Raw genomic sequence first — 3,438 nt, 5'->3', positions numbered from 1 at the left:
TTGACAAATTTTGCAGCACTGAACCAAATTATGCTGAAATACTGTTTCTTTTAACTAGTCAGGTTCATAAAGGGTGCATGTATTTGGTCTGGCATTAAACACACTTAAAGGATAGCTTTTCATACTGAAGGACACTGAAATTTGGGACCCATCAAAATAAGTGTTTCTATGCTTAAGAAAAGCCAAAATACATATAACACAAGAGATTGGGTCTTTGAACTCTAAAAGGAGAATGGAAAGAAATAAAAAATTCAAAAGAACAAAGGGAAGCATTTTCTCCCACTTTTCATGCTTTTGTTCTTCAGAAACAAACAATCCAACTCTCTTAATAATGCTACCCTCATGCTTTCATCAGCACAAGCAGACAAAATCTTTTCACACCCTCCTCCTGAATCTGAGGATTTTTATAGTTTCTAATTAACCTGAAACACCTGCCTCCACTAAGTAGCTCAACCCACATCATTTGCCCATTACAGGACTGTAACATCCAAAAAAAATCACCAAAAGAGGGAGACAGAGACTCTGCAGAACCTGAATTCTGCTGAAATCTACCAGATGTGGGGATATAGGCTCATAAGACTTTTGAGTGTGACCCATAATGACTTATCTTGCGAATACAATGTATAATATTCACTAAACATGGTAGACATGCACAACAACAAGACATTCTGAAAAACAACAACAACAAAACTGCTGCTCAGGGAGCGTTGATCTCTAGGTGAACATATTACAATTGTGTAACGTATAGTTTTTAAATATCTCAGCTCATTTCATTAAATGAAATCATTTTGAATTGTTAAAGATGGCAGTAGATATTCGGCCTGAGCACAGGGCCATAGCAGATACAAAAGAGATAGAAATGACTTTTACAGGAGCCACAAACGAACAGTGCAATATAAATTTATTATAAATACATTTTCTCCTAAAACTCCTTAAACTTTTATAGAAATTTTTACAATATTTATTATATTTTATAAATTTTCTTACAATCTTTAAATAACATGCAAACAAATAGCTTACATTTCTATAACATTACATTTCTTATGAAATTTCTTACAATAGTCTTAATTTTTTATAGATTTTTTTTTCTTATTGAATATAATTTCTAATAGATTTTCTTATTGTGCACATATAAAAATAATGATTTGTTGTAAAATTGTCAATAAGGTTGTGACAGGAGTTGTCTTCTGATGTTCTTGTGGTCTTACTCCAGGACCTGAAACAAATGATAAATCAGCATTATTTGTCTAAACACATTATGTTTTTTTTTTTCATTGTTTTGTTTATGGTGACTCTATGATAAAACCAAAAATGAAAAACAAACAAAAAACAAAAAAGCTAATCTTAGGCTCAGTACCTTAAACCAGTCATGGAGACGCATCTTCTCCAGATTGAGTCTCTGCTGTGGCTCAGGCTCCAGACAAGCGCAAATCATCTGGCAGCATTCTGTGCAAAAAGATGAGAGAGACGTTTGATTATTTATTGATTACTTTCTAAAATACTTTTGTGTGATTTAGAACACAAATTGTCCTCCTTTGTTCTTTGATGAAAATCTCACCTCTTGACAGCTCAGGTCTGGTCCAGTTTTTCTCACTGATCAAGTGCAGGTCGAGGTCTGTGGGATAATATCCGCACACCATTTTAAACAGTAGGACACCCAATGACCACACCGTCATCGGTTTTGCATGGTACCTGCCCTTCACATTGACCTCTGGTGGACAGTATGCTCTTGTGCCTGGAGGAAAGAGATGTTGTCTGTTATTTAATGCACTTTCACAACATGTTGACTATATACAGATGCTTGGCAGAGTTGATTACACAAGATGTTCAAACACACACCACAAAAGAATTCGTAGGCAAATTTCTTCATAAGCGCAGCCACTTGAAGTCATCAATTTAACTTCCATGGTTGTCCCGGTTTCAGCAGCAGGTTCTCCAGTTTGATGTCCCGATGGAAGACACCGCGCTTGCTGCAAACGATAGCAGCATCAATCACCTGTGCAATGACTTGTCGTGCCATTGCTTCATCGAGGCTTCCTCCGTGGAGCTTTGATGAAGCTAGACAGGTCCATGCAAGGTGAAGCCGCTCCATGACCATGATGTAATGGTCTGTGTCGTCCTGCCAGTCCAGCAGTTTAATGACTTGAGGAACGTTGGGGCCAGTATTGGCCATGAGCATCAGGCCAATTTCCATCGGGAGGCTTTCCAGGATGACCAGGCTAAAAGAAAGAAAATGACACTGAGATGGCTTCCAAATAATAACTTACAGTCCAAAAATTCAAAACAGTTTGTCTGGATCAAAACTCATTTGTAATCTGTGATTACCATGAATTTATTATAATTACCCACCACTCTGATATATGGCATATTCGGTCCCTTCACTGAAACTTCACAGCCACCTGATCAACAAAACAAAATGTAACAATAAGCATGTGCACAGAGGCCATATCACTCCAGCCATGAGTCCTGATACAGAAAAGCAATGTTTTAAAAGTAAAAAATAAATAAATAAGAAGACCTCAAGTCCATCCTTGCAGCGACTCCCCTGGCACACAAGCCAAAATCGTCCTTGACCCAGCTTCTCACCGATTTTATACGCCCTACGAATGTCATCTATTAAAAGAAACAATTTTATGTAATATAAAATACTATTTTATTTAATTATTATATTATTATATAATTTACAACAACATTTTGCAATTCTCATAGGTTCATTCTTCTTACCCGGTTCCAGCACATCCTGCTCCAGCTGTTCCTCAGCAGCAGGCCAGACTTCGGAAGCTGGAGCAATTATATGAATAAAATCAAATAAATGAGCATAAAAATTTGGGTGGTCCTTGATTTAGGTTTAAGATTTAAGTTTTTTTTACTTCATATGTTAATGAAACTTTTTTAATAATCAACGTAAATGGATTTGTTAAAATTCTAACATATTGACAGGTTTGGTAATGACACCTTATAAAGTTATTATCACATGCTCTTGGTCAAAATATTTTACATTTTCATATATGATATTTAAACTGTTACTCTAATGACAGCATTGTTGTAACAGTGTTTTTGACGATTTTTTTTATTTTTATAATCAAACATTAATTGAACAATACTTCATCCGAACATCTTTATCTGATTGTACCATCGGTAAATCTCCCACATGATCCCGGTTCCCGGTAGTTCTTCTCAGCCTGGGCCAGGTCGTATTTTGCATTTCCCTCGGCGAAACAAGCGGAGAGCGGGCCACTTCCAGAAACTCTTCTTCCTCTTTTTTCGCCTCTCTCCCTACATCAATCTCAGCGGCAGAAGCCCCAACAGGAACCTCATCGTGCGGATGAGTCTGATGGTTCTCCGCCGTGTTGGAGGTGTATTTGAGTAACACACAGGGCTCGTGCCCAGACTCCTTATCAATCGCTGTTTGTGGTCGTAAACTTGAATTTCCCATTA

At 37.1% G+C, this 3,438-nt stretch overlaps 1 protein-coding gene across 1 annotated transcript; it reads right to left on the bottom strand.

Moving 5' to 3' along the window:
• Positions 1–1,084: 1,084 nt before the first annotated feature.
• LOC113074126 (serine/threonine-protein kinase pim-2-like) lies at positions 1,085–1,871 on the bottom strand. Its single transcript, XM_026246856.1, has 4 exons — positions 1,840–1,871; positions 1,559–1,735; positions 1,358–1,446; positions 1,085–1,216 (listed from the first exon to the last, which is right to left on the bottom strand). Exons 1-4 carry the CDS (start codon positions 1,868–1,870, stop codon positions 1,205–1,207), a joined length of 309 nt encoding a protein of 102 aa, XP_026102641.1. The 5' UTR covers position 1,871; the 3' UTR covers positions 1,085–1,204.
• Between the last annotated feature and the right edge of the window lie 1,567 nt (positions 1,872–3,438).

The sequence above is a fragment of the Carassius auratus genome, unplaced genomic scaffold (genome assembly GCF_003368295.1).
Source record: "Carassius auratus strain Wakin unplaced genomic scaffold, ASM336829v1 scaf_tig00013757, whole genome shotgun sequence".
In the NCBI taxonomy this organism is placed as follows: domain Eukaryota; kingdom Metazoa; phylum Chordata; class Actinopteri; order Cypriniformes; family Cyprinidae; genus Carassius; species Carassius auratus.
This window is presented reverse-complemented; position numbering and strand designations above follow the sequence as displayed.